The 18,521-nt window shown below is 40.5% G+C and overlaps 1 protein-coding gene across 17 annotated transcripts in view; it reads right to left on the bottom strand.

The window, feature by feature from the left end:
• Nucleotides 1–1,542: 1,542 nt before the first annotated feature.
• The window catches only part of nbeaa (neurobeachin a), a 361,602-nt gene continuing 344,623 nt past the window's right edge, over nucleotides 1,543–18,521 (bottom strand). For 11 of the 17 annotated variants that reach the window (XM_034178240.1, XM_034178256.1, XM_034178258.1 and 8 more), the window contains 9 exons: nucleotides 17,695–17,784; nucleotides 16,208–16,400; nucleotides 14,183–14,254; nucleotides 13,543–13,698; nucleotides 9,116–9,286; nucleotides 8,928–9,029; nucleotides 8,203–8,399; nucleotides 7,780–7,931; nucleotides 1,543–3,128 (listed from right to left, as the gene is read on the bottom strand). In XM_034178240.1, coding sequence (XP_034034131.1) covers nucleotides 3,038–3,128; nucleotides 7,780–7,931; nucleotides 8,203–8,399; nucleotides 8,928–9,029; nucleotides 9,116–9,286; nucleotides 13,543–13,698; nucleotides 14,183–14,254; nucleotides 16,208–16,400; nucleotides 17,695–17,784 — 1,224 coding nt within the window. In that variant the 3' untranslated portion in view covers nucleotides 1,543–3,037. The remainder of the gene's footprint in view (nucleotides 3,129–7,779; nucleotides 7,932–8,202; nucleotides 8,400–8,927; nucleotides 9,030–9,115; nucleotides 9,287–13,542; nucleotides 13,699–14,182; nucleotides 14,255–16,207; nucleotides 16,401–17,694; nucleotides 17,785–18,521) is intronic. The other 6 variants (XM_034178254.1, XM_034178257.1, XM_034178243.1 and 3 more) reach the window with 1 other exon arrangement.

The following is an 18,521-nucleotide window of genomic DNA, read 5'->3' as shown; positions in this document are numbered from 1 at the left end:
TAACTTGTGTGATGTTAGTACCTGATATTCTGATATATGAAGAGTTCATGTGCTCGGAGAAATTGGTCAAATGACTGACGGCACCGTGAACTAGATCTGCTAACCAAAAGAAAACACATTTAACAACAAATCTTGTACGTGGTGGAACCAACTGTTTTTATTATCATTCTTTTATTGTTATTATTTAAAAGAATTTTGTGTGTTTTATATTGTATTATCTAAACTCAAAGTATGTAGCATACTGGCATGTCCCCAGAAATTCTGTCCACCTCTATTAAATTATGCAAATGTTGGCTAAAAATGTGCCAAATGAGTCAAATTCAGTTTCATATTCAGATCTTGAACATGGACCTTTTTAACCTTACAAAGCAAAGACTGTCCATGTCCCATGTGTCTTAGTATTTCAGACATTACTTTCACCATTTTAAATAATCCATCACTGGCCACTTTATTAGGTACACCTGTTCAATTGCTTGTTAACACAAACAGCTAATCAGCCAATCACATGGCAGCAACTCAATGGATTTAGGCCTCTATATGTGGTAAATGAAGACAAGTTGCTGAAGTTCAAACCTAGCATCAGAATGGGGAAGAAAGAGGATTTAAGTGACTTTGAATGTGGTGTGGTTGTTGGTGTCAGACGGGCTGGTCTGAGTTTCACAAAGTGCTGATCTACTGGGATTTTAAAGAACAGTCCAAAAAAGAGAAGCTATCCAGTGAGTGGCAGTTGTCTGGACTAGCATGCCTTGTTGATGTCAGAGGTCAAAGGTGAACGGGCAGACTGGTGGAATGGGTGACTGTGTGATGCCATCATGTCGATATGGACCAACATCTCTGAGGAATGTTTCTAACACCTTGTTGAATCTATGCCATGAAGAATTAAGGCAGTTCTGAAGGTAAAACGGGGTCCAACTGGATACTAGCAAGGTGTACCTAATAAAGTGGCCAGTGAGTATACTTACTGTATGGTGGTAGAAAAAGAAAAATCCCAGTTCTATTAACAGAAGCATTTTTTTTCTAAGAAACCAATTTAATTGAAAAACTCAAGCACAGACGGTAAGCTTGTGTCTGACCTGGTTTCTTTACTGTGTCAAAGGTCACAGGCACAGTTAGTTGGATCCATAATCATTTGGACTGACACCATATTTGTAATTTGCGTCTTTGCACCACCACAGCGGAGCTGAGATGAAACAATCATGAGGTGACTGAAGTGTAGACTTTTAAGAAAAATATCACATTAATCATTTAGGAATTAAAGACTTTTTTATACCCAGTTCCTCCATTTTCAGAGGCCAAAGCTCATTGGACAGACTTACATTATAAGGATTGCTGTTAATACATTGAGTAAAATTCATTGCATTTATACCCAGTTCCATATATAAAAGCAAAAACCTAAACATAAAAATTGGAGTGTTATGTTAAAGTCCAAGGCTGTGGAGAGATTCACTTCAGGACCTCTGTCATAATCGTAACACTGCTGCACCGTCATGAAGCATACATTCCTGTCACATCAAGTCTGCTCAATAAAAAGTAATCAAATTCTTTGCATATTTTATTAGTTTTTTTTTCCAACTCATACGTCATATTTTACATCTTTGCAATAAAACAGGAATACAATAGTTTTTTTTGTAAGTTTTCATAGATCCAAAAATATTTAACTTTTTTGTTGTTGTTTTGGATACGTAAGTTGAACCTGTCGATAGAGTATGTGCATGTGAGCGTTTGATCATGATGGCTTCACACATACAGAACATCTCGGACTTTGTCGGTTCGCCTCCCTCCACTCGGCCACTATCAGCTACAGAATCATGATATTGCTTACAACTGTGAGGTTGTAAAACATAATAACCACACATGAGCTCAACGTTATAAATACAAACATCAATGCACAAATAATCCCAGAGGGGTAAAATAGACCCAAACGTAATGGCAGCCGACCAGAAAAAAACAAGCTAATAAATAATGATATGTGATTGGTGCAAAGTGCAAATACAAAACAAACTTTTACAATGATTTGATTCTCTCTTTTTTCTTAAATAAACAACAAATGTGAAGTGGTTTCCTTTACACTATCGGTCTTATTTAGCTGATCGAGTCTCCCACCAAACCTGCACTGAGACTTTATGTACATATTTGACAAAACGATCACCGAATATACAAAGGAAATCATGGTCAAAGATTTTTTTTCATTCACCGTCACCTCCAGCAAAAAAAAAAAAAAAAATTGCAGTATTCGGAACTGCCATTACTACCATCAGTCTTGTCAACGTTATAATAATTATTACACAATATTTTACAGAGAGTAAGTCATTAATAAATTAAAGGTGAAAAGCGCAGTTTGTGTAGTCAAAGAATATGCGTCAACTCTGCGGGAAGCCCAACCGTATGTACATCAAAACCAGAACTAACCCAGCAGTGTGCAGGGGGGAAATTATAACAGTAATAATAAAATAAAATCATAATTCCCGACAAGTTTTCTAAGGTGGATTTAGGATAAAGCCAGTAGCACCGCTTGTTCCTGTCTTTAAATAATGGGTGGGGCTGGTTGATTTCTGACAGTTTCTAAACACTTTAGACACATTTAATAGCATTATTCTTTGTCCACCCAAATATTTCCCCATCTAAACTCCCCTCACATAAAACAGCATAGAATAAATGTGAGAAACAGAAAAACTGTAGTTCTTTGTATGTGAAGCGTAAAGCGAACCAGGAATAGGAACTGCACATGTCCTGTGAATGGTACAGGTATGTTTGACTTCAGCACTGTATGCTTAACATCCCCCCCAATTCTGCAGTCTGTCTACATTTGGCATGTTTCTTCAGGATGTTACATGTCTGTGGTTACACACGTGTTTCCACCAGCACTGCTGCATCCTCACATGGTGTGAAGCAGATGAGGGAACAGAGCTTAAGCTCCTGGATGCTTCCTTCTGTCTCTTTCTGTAGTTTCCTCCACATTACAGATACACAGCAGAATGCAGCACCTCTTCTTCTTCTTTTCAGCCTCCTTTCCTCCTCTTTCTCAACGCTGACTGCCTCAGTATCTGTTCTGGTGTTCGTAGTGCCAGCGGTTAAAGTCTATGTTAAATGCCACAATGCTGCCGGATGCCATGCCGGTGATGAGAGTCCTGAGGGAATAGCACACAGACCGTGAAATGTGTCAGCAAACCCAACAATTTGCTTGTTTTAAACTTCCCACCTACCTTATATTTTCATGAATAAATAAATAAATAAATAAACCCAGGGAGGAGTAATAGTTCTTGGCCAGCCTCTGCCAATGATTAAGTGTTCCATCAACTATAATTCCACACCAGTGACAAGATATAAGATACATGCTGGCTCACCAAATACAGTGGTACATGTTAAGCGAGGTCAGATGAAGAATTAAGATATTTAAATATTTAGATATTTCATTTAAATTATTTTAGGTAATTTTACAGTTTATTGCAGAATCTGAAAGCAAAGACATTTGAATTTATTTAATTTAAATGTCTCACAACCCAACTGCAGTACCTGTCCTGAGATGCAACTGAAGTAAAAGTCCAGATTAAAAAAAAAGTCAAGTGTAATCTGCACAATTCTGGATTGTTTGTAAGAAAAACAATCAATCAATCAATCAATATTTTTTTTATATAGCGCCAAATCACAACAAACAGTTGTCCCAAGGCGCTTTATATTGTAAGGCAAGGCCATACAATAATTATGTAAAACCCCAACGGTCAAAACGACCCCCTGTGAGCAAGCACTTGGCTACAGTGGGAAGGAAAAACTCCCTTTTAACAGGAAGAAACCTCCAGCAGAACCAGGCTCAGGGAGGGGCAGTCTTCTGCTGGGACTGGTTGGGGCTGAGGGAGAGAACCAGGAAAAAGACATGCTGTGGAGGGGAGCAGAGATCGATCACTAATGATTAAATGCAGAGTGGTGCATACAGAGCAAAAAGAGAAAGAAACAGTGCATCATGGGAACCCCCCAGCAGTCTACGTCTATAGCAGCATAACTCAGGGATGGTTCAGGGTCACCTGATCCAGCCCTAACTATAAGCTTTAGCAAAAAGGAAAGTTTTAAGCCTAATCTTAAAAGCAGAGAGGGTGTCTGTCTCCCTGATCTGAATTGGGAGCTGGTTCCACAGGAGAGCCTGAAAGCTGAAGGCTCTGCCTCCCATTCTACTCTTACAAACCCTAGGAACTACAAGTAAGCCTGCAGTCTGAGAGCGAAGCGCTCTATTGGGGTGATATGGTACTACGAGGTCCCTAAGATAAGATGGGACCTGATTATTCAAAACCTTATAAGTAAGAAGAAGAATTTTAAATTCTATTCTAGAATTAACAGGAAGCCAATGAAGAGAGGCCAATATGGGTGAGATATGCTCTCTCCTTCTAGTCCCCGTTAGTACTCTAGCTGTAGCATTTTGAATTAACTGAAGGCTTTTTAGGGAACTTTTAGGACAACCTGATAATAATGAATTACAATAGTCCAGCCTAGAGGAAATAAATGCATGAATTAGTTTTTCAGCATCACTCTGAGACAAGACCTTTCTAATTTTAGAGATATTGCGTAAATGCAAAAAAGCAGTCCTACATATTTGTTTAATATGCGCTTTGAATGACATATCCTGATCAAAAATGACTCCAAGATTTCTCACAGTATTACTAGAGGTCAGGGTAATGCCATCCAGAGTAAGGATCTGGTTAGACACCATGTTTCTAAGATCTGTGGGGCCAAGTACAATAACTTCAGTTTTATCTGAGTTTAAAAGCAGGAAATTAGAGGTCATCCATGTCTTTATGTCTGTAAGACAATCCTGCAGTTTAGCTAATTGGTGTGTGTCCTCTGGCTTCATGGATAGATAAAGCTGGGTATCATCTGCGTAACAATGAAAATTTAAGCAATACCGTCTAATAATACTGCCTAAGGGAAGCATGTATAAAGTGAATAAAATTGGTCCTAGCACAGAACCTTGTGGAACTCCATAATTAACTTTAGTCTGTGAAGAAGATTCCCCATTTACATGAACAAATTGTAATCTATTAGACAAATATGATTCAAACCACCGCAGCGCAGTGCCTTTAATACATATGGCATGCTCTAATCTCTGTAATAAAATTTTATGGTCAACAGTATCAAAAGCAGTACTGAGGTCTAACAGAACAAGCACAGAGATGAGTCCACTGTCCGAGGCCATAAGAAGATCATTTGTAACCTTCACTAATGATGTTTCTGTACTATGATGAATTCTGAAACCTGACTGAAACTCTTCAAATAGACCATTCCTCTGCAGATGATCAGTTAGCTGTTTTACAACTACCCTTTCAAGAATTTTTGAGAGAAAAGGAAGGTTGGAGATTGGCCTATAATTAGCTAAGATAGCTGGGTCAAGTGATGGCTTTTTAAGTAATGGTTTAATTACTGCCACCTTAAAAGCCTGTGGTACATAGCCAACTAACAAAGATAGATTGATCATATTTAAGATCGAAGCATTAAATAATGGTAGGGCTTCCTTGAGCAGCCTGGTAGGAATGGGGTCTAATAAACATGTTGATGGTTTGGATGAAGTAACTAATGAAAATAACTCAGACAGGACAATCGGAGAGAAAGAGTCTAACCAAATACCGGCATCACTGAAAGCAGCCAAAGATAACGATACGTCTTTGGGATGGTTATGAGTAATTTTTTCTCTAATAGTTAAAATTTTGTTAGCAAAGAAAGTCATGAAGTCATTACTAGTTAAAGTTAATGGAATACTCAGCTCAACAGAGCTCTGAATCTTTGTCAGCCTGGCTACAGTGCTGAAAAGAAACCTGGGGTTGTTCTTATTTTCTTCAATTAGTGATGAGTAGAAAGATGTCCTAGCTTTACGGAGGGCTTTTTTATAGAGCAACAGACTCTTTTTCCAGGCTAAGTGAAGATCTTCTAAATTAGTGAGACGCCATTTCCTCTCCAACTTACGGGTTATCTGCTTTAAGCTACGAGTTTGTGAGTTATAGCACGGAGTCAGGCACTTCTGATTTAAAGCTCTCTTTTTCAGAGGAGCTAACAAAGCAGGAACAAAAAACAAGCAGGATGCCAACTCTTACTTCTAGACATAAAGCAACGTGCTGTAGTATAGGAGCAGTGTTCGGTGTAACACATTACAAAGTAGCATCTGTGCACGTTTTAATTCTGTCATCATACCACAGTTCATAAGAACATGGACAAAGATAACTGGATTCCCTGAAGCAGCAAAATCTCAACTGGCTAGCCATGACTTTGTTTACTCTTACAATGATGCCCCAGAACACTGATGGCATAAAAAGGTTGTTTTATATTCAGCTTCCTAATTGACATATTTCCACAACGAGTGTATCTGTGGGGGCAGATGCCACATTAAGTCGAAGAGCAAACGTGGCTGATCAATTTAATACTATTATTACTAACTGGATAATATAGTCATTTCATTCAACATCATCTGGTTAAAAACAGGTTACGTGCGTAGAATGATTGACTGATAAATCCCTTACTGCATAAATATTTGGGTGGGAGGTGGGGTGAATAATTCCCAGACATCATTATTTCGTCAATTTACAACACATCATACACAGAATGCATGCATCCATGTAGTTTGTGCCTTCTGACTTCAGGAAAACAATCAGGAATTACCTCAGGTTATATTAATACCATGGAAACATAAGTGTTTCTGTATAAGGAGTTATGTCCTGGCGTTAAAAAAAAAATAAACACACGTGTCTTTGGCTCAACTAAGTTGTTGCATGCAAAGCAGTCCACAGCTCTGATTAATGAATAAAAAATAACTGCTTAATGAATAAATAAAAAATCCAAACATGTCTGATTTTAGGGGCAGCACGGTGAGTTAGTGGTTAACACTGTTGCCTCACAGCAAGAAGGTCATGGGAACAATTCCCACCTGTGGCCCTTCTGTGTGGAGCTTGCGTGTTGTCCCCATGTTTTTATGGGTTCCCTTCGGGTTTGCCGACTTCCTCCCACATCCAAAAACATGCAGGTTGGGTGGATTGGTAACTTTAAATTGTCTATGTATGTGCATGCGTGCAGGTGTGAATGGTTTTGTCTATTATGTGACCCTGCGACAGACTGGAAATGTCCAATCCAGGGTGTACTCCACCTGGCACCATGTGACCCTTAAATGGAGTAAGCGGTTGAAGATGAGTGATTGTCTGTTTTTATCTGTATGATGCTTTTCTCAAGGACCACTTTCCAAATTTCAGCACCAGAGCTGTTGGCCTCTTCTTTGCTCCTCCTCACACCCAGTGTTTCTCTCCAACCTCATTGTCCCAGATGCCAACACAATCTCTGTGGCACAGAGATAATACCACTGTGGCACACTAGAACAGAACAAAAAAAAAACAGCTGCCAAAATTTTAGTTGCAGGAGTTGCCATGCATATGAATGTGTTCAGGATACGCTGTGTGACTGTTTTTGAGTGCGACACACATTGTTGACACCCATTTATTCAGAGACAGTCAAACAAATTTGGCACGCACACCTGTGACATTTTGTAACCCTCTGTGTAACTGGGACTTTAGGAGTTACATATACTTTCAAGGACCGAGCACCTTATGTTCAACCTAAACTATGCTCCCTGAGAGTCCACATTCAGAGAGTCACAGCATCAGATACGTACCTTAAAAATTTAAAGGCTCTAACTCACATAGTTTTCTTGATAATGTGGTTTGAAAATGGGCCCTCAAAAAGGCCTCAGAACACACTCTTCTTTGTTCTTTATTGATAAAAATAAATCTCTCACAGTGACGCTGTGTGCTTTACCTCTGGTCATGTGAGAGGTCCATGGCACGGATACCAGCGTCACAGCCTGGATAGATGTAAAGCTGTTTAAAGTCACACGCCTGCCACACCTCTACAACGCCGTTATCGCCTCCTGTCACCAGGTTCTGTCCATCGCTACTCAATAAGATTGCCTGATTTCAAAGAGGGAGAGAAGTTACAGCAAGACCAAAAATAAATAAGTAAATAAATAAAAAATACTAATAGTATCAACAACAACAACAACAACAACAAAACAATGTCAACTTTAAATGTGGACAATTTCCAAATGATTCAGCTGAAGGAAAAAAAAGAAGACAAAAACAAGTTTCACATAAAGTCTAAAATTAAAATAGACTGGAGGTTTATGGTGTTTTGAGCAGCACTATGTTAGACCCAAACACATGCAGACAGAGTCGGGCCTACCCGTGTGGAATCGTTGACCTCCATCTGCGCGAGCAGTTTTCCATTTATGCTGAAGTTACAGAAATGGCCCCTCTCATAGTAGATAATGCAGTGACCCTCGCTCGACACAGAGATCAGGCGGGGCCGCTGGCACAGCTCCGGCCCCTCCAGGGCACGGAGCAAGTCCCCTGTGATTGTGTGGACCAGGCACGGGCCCTCTGAGGAGCACAACATGTAGATCTTCCTTTAAAAACTGTTTTCTTTAAATGGCGCTTGTGTTTGTATTATCTAGTTTAATCACTCGATCCAGACTAATTAAAATATAAAAGACAGAACTGGGATACTTTCATTTTACAATGTAGTATATCACCAGATATGAAAGACAAAATGCTGAAAATTGCATTAGTTTTTCTTAAAATAATATCAAAACCAATCATAATATGTATCAGAATCCTGATCAGTTTGATTTTAACGGACTGACACGCTACACTACACAACATTTTCACGCTATTAATTAGATCAATAGTTGATGAATTATTCACATTAACAGGATCTAAAAAGGCAGTGGGGGAGGGGGAATCAGTTAACTGGTGTCAGTGTAACATGACATCATCTGTAAACTATTCACTGAATTAAGAATCAACACAATCCTTCAAATCAGTTCAATAAACAAATGTTGATGACAATGGATGGTGTGGTTAATACAAGAACTGAATATAAAGTCTGAATATCTGTCAGTTCCTGACCTTTAGCTCCACTGATGACCAATCCCAGCTCTGCACAGACGGACACACACACCACCTCGTGGTCATGGCCTGTCAGTACTGCTCTCGGAGCGGGATAATCACCTGAAGCAAATGACACAATTCAGAGTCACGCGGGCAGAACCCTGTGGTTCAGCACCTCCTGGGTCCAGCAATGTGTTTTCACTCACTGTTGTTCGGGTTGTCTCCTATAATGTGGTGCCGCCCGCTCCAGTACCACAGAAGAAGAGTGGCGTCTCTGGAACCTGACACGATATAGCAGTCACCTCCGATGTAGGACTCTGACCTGGCCAGACATGTCACCACATCCCAGTGGCCAAACACGATCTGGGTCAGCTTTCCTGTGGAGAGAAAAGCGAAGGCTAAGGATCACTCTGGAAGGCTGTGGGTAAAAACACTGCTCACAGAGGTGTCTTAAAAATCAGGACAGTGACTACAGGCTCACTTGGACCAGAGTGCATTTAAAAAGTGCATAAAGTGACGGGGGCCTAAACCCAGAAGCATTTCAGTAACCCCTCCACAAAACTGTGATAACAAACCACTTCACACTGCAGTACCTGGGGGGTCGGCAGCAACCCAACTGTACAGGGTGGAAAAGACTTACTTCTCTATAAAACTGAAAAACTATTCAAAATCCGTGTTTCAGCCTCACTTTCTTCACCACCCATCCATTATCTGACATATCAAGTCTTATTGCACCCTCAGTATCAACAGCATCCATGAGGTACTGTTGTGTACTGCACTGGGGTCAAAAGAACAAGTTCCTGATACTCATACAAGATTTATTTATTTCAGTTTGTTTTAGTATGCTAGTACGGTTAGCAATAGATTGCTTCCTTGTCAAACAGTAGCGTTCCGGCACATTGAGAAACAGAATAACTATAGTCCAAGACTACAACCCCTGGCAAAAATTATGGAATCACCGGCCTCGGAGGATGTTCATTCAGTTGTTTAATTTTGTAGAAAAAAAGCAGATCACAGACATGACACAAAACTAAAGTCATTTCAAATGGCAACTTTCTGGCTTTAAGAAACACTATAAGAAATCAAGAAAAAAAGATTGTGGCAGTCAGTAACGGTTACTTTTTTAGACCAAGCAGAGGAAAAAAAAAATATGGAATCACTCAATTCTGAGGAAAAAATTATGGAATCACCCTGTAAATTTTCATCCCCAAAACTAACACCTGCATCATATCAGATCTGCTCGTTAGTCTGCATCTAAAAAGGAGTGATCACACCTTGGAGAGCTGTTGCACCAAGTGGACTGACATGAATCATGGCTCCAACACGAGAGATGTCAATTGAAACAAAGGAGAGGATTATCAAACTCTTAAAAGAGAGTAAATCATCACGCAATGTTGCAAAAGATGTTGGTTGTTCACAGTCAGCTGTGTCTAAACTCTGGACCAAATACAAACATGGGAAGGTTGTTAAAGGCAAACATACTGGTAGACCAAGGAAGACATCAAAGCGTCAAGACAGAAAACTTAAAGCAATATGTCTCAAAAATCGAAAAATGTACAACAAAACAAATGAGGAACGAATGGGAGGAAACTGGAGTCAACGTCTGTGACCGAACTGTAAGAAACCGCCTAAAGGAAATGGGATTTACATACAGAAAAGCTAAACGAAAGGCATCATTAACACCTAAACAGAAAAAAACAAGGTTACAATGGGCAATTGTGGACTGTGGATGACTGGATGAAAGTCATATTCAGTGATGAATCTCGAATCTGCATTGGGCAAGGTGATGATGCTGGAACTTTTGTTTGGTGCCTTTCCAATGAGATTTATAAAGATGACTGCCTGAAGAGAACATGTAAATTTCCACAGTCATTGATGATATGGGGCTGCATGTCAGGTAAAGGCACTGGGGAGATGGCTGTCATTACATCATCAATAAATGCACAAGTTTATGTTGATATTTTGGACAATTGAAAGGATGTTTGGGGATGATGAAATCATTTTTCAAAAACTGCAAAAACATTCCTTGCAAAAAGACACATAGGGTCAATGTCAATGAGCAGATCTGATTTGATGCAGGTGTTAATTTGGGGGATGAAAATTTACAGGGTGATTCCATAATTTTTTCCTCAGAATTGAGTGATTCCATATTTTTTCCCTCTGCTTGGTCTAAAAAGTAACCGTTACTGACTGCCACAATCTTTTTTTCTTGATTTCTTATAGTGTTTCTTAAAGCCAGAAAGTTGCCATTTGAAATGACTTTAGTTTTGTGTCATGTCTGTGATCTGCTTTTTTTCTACAAAATTAAACAACTGAATGAACATCCTCTGAGGCCGGTGATTCCACCTACTGCACAGTGGAATATCTCCTGACTATTGCCCCTCCTGTGGAGATAGCAGGGGACTTCAGGAGGAGCTCCCCCACCTTTGCTCCTCATCACTATCCACAACAGTACATTCAGATTTTTGAGCAACACCATCACCCAGAACCTGAAGTGGACGGCCAACACAGACATAGTGGTGAAGAAGGCCCAGGAAAGGTTGTACTTTCTGAGGCAGCTTAGGAAGTTCAACCTGCCACAGGAGCTGCTGGTGAACTTCTACTCAGCCATAATCCACTCTGTCCTTGGCTATCACTCCATCACTGTCTGGTTAGATCCAGCAACAGACTAAAGAAGACAATCAGGACCATGGAGAGGATCACTGGTGCCAACCTGCCCTCCATCCGTTGTGAGGAAGCAGGCAGGTGGCATCAGCAGCAGCTCCTCTCACCCAGGATTCACCCTCTTCTCACCTCGCCCCTCTGGTCGGCGCTATAGATCACTGTACGCCAAAACCACAAGGCTATGAAACAGTTTGTTTCCCCAAGCCATCAGTAAGTTGAATAGAGCTGGGTATGGATTCAAATTTCAAGAATCAATTTGATTCCAATTCTTAAGAATCAGAATAGATTATTTTGATTCGATTCGATCTCAATTTGGGTATGTGTATTAAAACCGTTTTCTGAGGTGTTACATGATTGTCTAGTTATACGACATATTAATACTACTTCACAAAATTTGGCCCTCAAAATGCAGGCAACAGTGTTTTCAGAGAGTTCTAAACTTAAAAATTTTCTGGGGGATAACAGTCCCAGTTTTCCCTACAAAACTCCCGCCTGCAGCACTCGCTGCATGGCACGCTGCAGCAGGAGAATGCAGATATTAGAAAAGTTCTCCTGCAGTGGGGAAAGTTCACCTAAGTTTTATATATATATATATATATATATATATATATATATATATATATATATATATATATATATATAATATAAATGAGAATCTATTTAAAATCGGTGAATCAATCTTTTCAACCCAGCACTAATGCTGAACAAACATGGTCAACACTCACAATGGACAAACCTTTGCACAAATACACACGATATAACTAAAGAGGTAAATAGTATCTGAACAACTGTGTCTATATATATATATATATATATATATATATATATATATATATATATATATATATATATATGTTTAGATAGAAAGTTTACAAGACAGTAGTGAGACCAGCTATGCTGTACGGCTTAGAGACGGTGGCACTAACAAAAAGACAGGAGGCAGAGCTGGAGGTGGCAGAGCTGAAGATGTTGAGATTCTCTTTGGGAGTAACAAGAATGGACAAGATTAGGAATGAACATATCAGAGGGACAGCTCAGGTGGGACGGTTTGGAGACAAAGTCAGAGAGGCGCGATTGAGATGGTTTGGACATGTGCAGAGGAGGGACCCAGGGTATATAGGGAGAAGGATGCTGAGGATGGAGCCACCAGGCAGGAGGAGAAGAGGGAGGCCAAAGAGGAGGTTTATGGATGTGTTGAAGGAGGACATGCAGGTGGTTGGTGTGACAGAGGAAGATACAGAGGACAGGGTGAGATGGAAATGATTGATCTGCTGTGGCGACCCCTAACGGGAACAGCCGAAAGACAAAGAAGAAGACTTTTGCTGTAATCTTTTAAATCACACCACAGTCCTGACATCTTTCTCCAAGCACTTCATCCTACCTGCACTTGCTTTTTTCTTTAGCTTTTGGAGCCTAAATTCTTGACCTTCTCCACTTCTACCAAGCGCACATCTTGCAACTTCACAGACTGCTGTTGTTCTCTGTTATTGTTCTACATTTACAACATTCCAAGTCTGACTTTACTTGTTCCCTATGCTTACTCACCAGTGCCAAGTCATCAACATACACCATCATCCATGTTGCCTCACGTTCCTCAGTCAACACAACCCTCCAATATAACAAACAGAAGTGGGCTACGTGCCAACTCCTGATGCAAACCTGCATTCACTTTGACTGCGTCGGTCACTCCAACTGAACAACATACTCTCATGTTACAACCTCCGTACATGTCCAGAATGACCTTCACATAGTTCTCCATCCGTCTTGAGCCTTGTGGTACTTAGCCAGTACATTCAGTCCTACGTTGGTATACAGTGTACTTTTGCTTAGTATGAAGCCACTCTGCTCCCGACTTATTTCCACATCTCTTATCCATCTGCCCTCACCCACATGCAGCATCCTTTATCTTAAAAATTGGGGCAAGTGTTCAACACTAGCGTCAACAACTTGAATAATTCCATAAACTGACCTGTTTCAGTGGAGTAAACACGAAAGCTCTTGTCCCAGAATCCACAAACCAGGATGTAGCGGTTGTCAGCAGTAACTACAAAACAATGTGTGTTGATTTGGATGCTCTGGTCCACCAGGTCAGTGATCTGACGCTTGTTCACACCTGAGTTATTTGCTAGGTGGGAAAAGGAGCACAGAAATGTTTGAGGCGGGCACAGTTAATAAGGTATCCAACAAATTTGTCACCTAGCTCAGTCTTTTGGCCTCTGATTTCAGGTCAACACAAAAACTAGCATTTACAGCTCATGCATGTATCTACTAGTATAAGCAACAGGTGTGCTGCATCCCACAGCAGCCTGTACTCAAGGTTCTTGAAATGGAGCAATATCTCAGCCTGGTGGACATTTACCATTAATGCAAATACAACAGAATTTCGTTAAGTGCTGTAATACAGTATAAGTAGGATGTACCACCTGTGATCATGGTACCTTCAACACCTTACAGAAAATGGAAACCTTAATGTTTTCATTTTTAGTTGCTAATAGCTTTGTAAACTTTGCAATCTACAGTTATGTTAGATCATTCGGCTATAAGCTTTACTCCATTCATTGAACTGCCAGGAAAGTAAAACCAGTAAATCATGGTAAGTTTATACTGACCTATGAGAGGGTCCATCTCAATGGGCAGGTGATGAGCCTGTTCTAGGGAGTATCCTGGAGCTCCTCTGAGACCTGAAGGATTAAGAACTGAACATTACAATTTTAACACATAGGCAGGTACATAAACAAGTAGAAGACAAAGACAAACTGCTCATCGCATAATCCTTAAGATGATAGTGCTGCCCACACTGCTCTGATGAAAGCTCGTGTTACGTGAACCTCATGTGGAATCAAGAACAATAATTGCTTTGAGCTGCTTTGTGACCCTGCATAATTACATTTTCAGGATTAATTACACACAGCAAGCTGTGTTAATGAGGTTAATTAGGGCATTAATTAGCAAATATGTCTATGTCAATACAAATTGTTGTTTGGTGGGGTGCAACACTGAAGATAAACCTATAAACTAAATTCACATCTCACTGAAAAAAATTGAGCCATATAAGCTCCATAATGGTCTTATTGCCCAAAGAGAGACTAAGGCAACCTCGCGGGTCGTCTGATTTATCCATAGCCTCCAATACAGCATGAAGCTTGATTTACTCTCTACATGAGCCCCTCCAACCTCTGTTCCTGCAGTCTGCTTCAGCACCCTTTGAGGAATTATATTAAATTTCCTTATTGTGAGTGTCACAGACAAAGCAAGAACAGAAATTGAGTTGACCCATATAAACACCACCTAAAGTGGTGGTGAGTACCACAGTAAGAAGCCATGATTCCAAATTGGAAGTCTTCAGCACCCATCTTCTTGGGGGAGATTTTTTTTGGGAGATTCAGATGAGGAGTATCACTTCAGCTACAACAATTTGGCCATGTGGTGTGTTCTTCTGTGCACGATTTAGCACGCGGGTGCCTCAGTGTTGAAGACCCCAGTGGCCAGAGACGGTCAGGGTGACTCCCATGTTTCATTTGGCTGTTTGCAGATATGGTTACTTTCTGGATCAGTTGTATGCCTGGGTGCTTTCCATACAGGATCCAGGGCGGTTCCGTGGTGTGGTGGATCCGGCAAGTCGAGGTGCCAGCGCACGTTTCCAGACTTCAGACCTAAGATACTAAATATAATTTAATAAAGATTTCCCCACTAAAGTATGAAAAATTCTAAAAACAGATTTCATATGATGAAATATGAATATAAATATGATATTTCATATTCTATGGCCTGTAAAGGTTGATGGACCTCTTGAAATTGATAGTGAAAACAATTTTTTTTTTTACAACATGAAGCAAATATAATATAAAACATCAAAGCCAAAATGATGGGAAAGACAAGTGTGGACACCCTACAATATAACGCAACTAAATCAACAATTTTACACCCAGTTTTAAACACGGCTGGGGATGAACACATAAACTTTCCCAAAATCAATCAATATGTCTTGGATTTAATTTACACGAATCAATAAGAAATGCAAACATTATGGAACTGTTTGGCAAATCTGTCTGCAGTGGCCATACAAGCAGACGAGTGAAGGAAGCCACCAAGACACCCAGGACAACTGTGAATTAGCTTTCAGCTTCTGTGGCTGTGATTAGAGAAACTGTGCGTTGGAGTGGAACAGGGAACAGTTTGCCCCTTTTTGAGAAAATAATGTTTTCTGCTAACAGGTGTTCACTATCTATCACCAGGTTCCTACCCAGAAAGTGATTTTTTATTCATTATTTCAACACTGCAGTTGTATCATTACAGATTTCTATACATTAATCTTCAGGGGGACAGCACAGCAGCTGTGCCACACAGCAGAATAATTAATAAATGGCAATAACTGAGTGATGACTTTCAATCCAACTTTATATTACAAACCTAAATAAACAATTTTTTGTATAAATGGGACTGCAGTTTCACATTTTTGTTTGTAATTACAGCATCTTAAATGTTAAGAGCATTTTAATAACCTTGCTGCAAAGCAGGAAAGAGACAGTTGTAACGGCTGTATGTCTGTTCATCTGTCCGCGGCGATATCTTCAAAACACAAAGAGAAAAGTCAATCAAACTTAATCATGTCATCTTCACCATCAGAAACTCACCAACTGTGTTGTGCCAGCGGTTGACGGCAAACAGGCGGCTGCAGGTGACGGTGACGGCTGCTGGGATGCTGAGGTGGGGGAGTGTGTTTGCTGCGACGTGTGTCACCGGGGAGTTGGAGGGGAACTTAAGCACCATGATGACATCCTGCTGCATCTGATCCTTAAACATCAGAGGGCTCTGGGGAAGGAAACACTGGTGAGACAGAAAGAGAAGGAGCCAAAGAGAAAAGAACAAGGAGGGAATGTCAGCATGGGGGGGGTATGGACGGAGAGAGAGAGAACAGATGGGACAGAGAGGGTGGGAGAGGAAAAAGTCCATTAGTGGGAGCACAGGGTCAAAGCAGGGACACACACTGAGGGGAGTTCTAAGCCTAGACGAGCTGGAGGCCACTGCTGGATCAGGATGGACAGGTCTGTGTGGACATGTAGGGTTCTGGTGTGGGGACAGTGACGCTATAGAGAGGAGAATAAAGAACAAAGTCTAAAACCAAAAACAAAGAGTCTAACAAATCCATTATGTATTGTGTTACCGTAATTTCCAGACTATGGAGCACAGCTGAATATTAGCCACACCCACCAGTTTTAAAAAGAAATTGTACATAAATAGGCTGCGCTTGTCTGTAAGCTGCGGGTCTCCATGTTGTACCATGAGATATTTACTCACAAAGATGTTAGACAGAAAGGTTTAACTTTCAATTAAATACGTACTGTAAATGCTTTTTTCCCTGTAGGTGACATTTAAACACTGACACGCACGTCATCCAGTGTGTGCATGGTGTCGCACGGCTTCTTTGTTCCACACAGAGAACTGAGTAATTTTAACTTTTTCTTGAGATTTCATCACATGCAGCCAGGATCGGATGAGTCTGTGGTAAATGAGACGTTAATGAGGCGCTGTGACTTTTTTGGCTTGTTGCGCCAAGACAGAGACCCAGTGTGGAAGGGTGGGGGGAGAAGGTTCCGCTCTGCTAACTGATCTGATGGCCCAACTCTGGCGCAAAGTGCCAGAGAGGGACTTTTCTACACTAAAATGAACAAGTAAGACTTTATATTTACACTGTGTGAATTTACACGCGTGAGGAGCGCGGCTTTCAGGAAGTCAATTGAGAGCATCAATTGATGTATTTCGACTTGTGAAAAAGCCTGTAAAAATTCATAAATTAGCTGCATTATTGCAAAATCCACAGTGTTCAAAGTATGTGACAAAAAATAGCAGCTTATAGTCCGGAAATTACGGTATGTTACCCATGTGTGTCTACAAAACATATTCACTATCTACAATCTACAAAACATTAAGTATATACAATGCGCATTCCAAACAAATAATGTTCTTAATAACATAAGTTCCAGAAGACAGCGACTTGCACCTGATGCCTAAGTTTCAAGTACAGACAAAGTTTTCTCAAGTCTTAAGCAAATACAGGGAACATTGTGACCAAAGCACAAAATCAAATAGCGTTTTGCTCAGGATGCTGAAGTGGTCTCACCAGGTGCATGGCAGAGGAGCGAGGTGGGTGTGGCTCAATCAGCAGCTGGGAGGGGATCTGGCCACAGACCTGAATCTGGCTCTCGATTACCTACAGGGTAATACAGAGGGACAGTGGAAGGGGTTGAACCACAGACCAAAAATTCAACAAAGCCACATTTATTTATTAGGAAACTGAACCATCAGACATAATAGTGTAGCAACCAGTGATTCCCCTGGTTTCTAATACTGTTGGGGTGGGGTTGTTGCTTTGGACATCACAGTGGAGGGAGACTGGGAAAAAAGAGAGAGAATCGGGGCAAGTGCAGTGGGGGAGCTAGAAGATTTTGGCCAGAGCGTGGAACGACTTATTTTAAAAAATATTGCTTTGCATTGCTTTGTGTCTCATTCCATTTCATTCCACTTTTGTATAATGTAGCAGAACTGGAACTGTACACACCATGTGTCTGAAGCACGACTGACCCAGAGTGCATCTTGAAATAAATCATTTCTGCTTGAATATGGATGTAGCTGCTCAGTTATTTTGATGCCAGATTACAGTTTAAGCTAAAATTAAAGTAAAACATGGGCTGTTGTCTTTTTTGAGCAAGCAGTAAGGACTTTCTTTGTAACAGGATGGTGAGACCAATCAGTGGAGCTTTCTGCAGTGTCCGTGCATGTAACAAAGATCTTGTGTTTTAGGAATCAAAGAAGGCATGTTGCAGACAAAATGTGGTCCTCTGCTTAACTCTTACACCATGACAACACTACAGCAAACATTTCTTTTGAGCAGTACACTTCAAAAGATGAACCAACTGGCCGTGGAAATAATCTTCCATACTGAAAGCA

This window comes from Thalassophryne amazonica, chromosome 9, assembly GCF_902500255.1.
Source record: "Thalassophryne amazonica chromosome 9, fThaAma1.1, whole genome shotgun sequence".
NCBI classification, from domain to species: Eukaryota; Metazoa; Chordata; class Actinopteri; order Batrachoidiformes; family Batrachoididae; genus Thalassophryne; species Thalassophryne amazonica.
Note: the sequence above shows the minus strand (reverse complement) of the source record. Positions and strands in the feature narration are given on the sequence as shown.